Genomic DNA, 248 nt, shown 5'->3' with positions numbered 1-248 from the left:
GGTGCTGTGTCACGTGGAGCGAAATGATGTATACATTGGAATCTAGCCCTTATCTGACAGGAGGTATTGCTGTAAAGAACGTTTACTGATTTCTCGACTTCGACATGAGTGAGTCATATATACGTTAGTGATAGATAGATGTATGCACATGTATACGTAGTCAAATCATATACACACTGCAAAGCCTCACCTAAGTGCACGCTTTACTTTAAAAGGAAAACAAGACTACCTGTCAGTCTGGTTTATTT

The 248-nt window shown here is 39.5% G+C and overlaps 1 protein-coding gene across 1 annotated transcript in view; it reads left to right on the top strand.

Annotated features, from left to right (window-relative positions):
• The first annotated feature begins 104 nt into the window (after positions 1–104).
• LOC119588835 (MARCKS-related protein-like) overlaps positions 105–248 on the top strand; it is a 9,528-nt gene continuing 9,384 nt past the window's right edge. Inside the window, exon 1 of the mRNA XM_037937475.1 lies at positions 105–108. Coding sequence (XP_037793403.1) covers positions 105–108 — 4 coding nt within the window. The remainder of the gene's footprint in view (positions 109–248) is intronic.

This window comes from Penaeus monodon, chromosome 24 (genome assembly GCF_015228065.2).
Source record: "Penaeus monodon isolate SGIC_2016 chromosome 24, NSTDA_Pmon_1, whole genome shotgun sequence".
NCBI classification, from domain to species: domain Eukaryota; kingdom Metazoa; phylum Arthropoda; class Malacostraca; order Decapoda; family Penaeidae; genus Penaeus; species Penaeus monodon.
The sequence above is the reverse complement of the archived record's forward strand: the minus strand, read 5'-3'. Positions and strand labels throughout refer to the sequence as shown.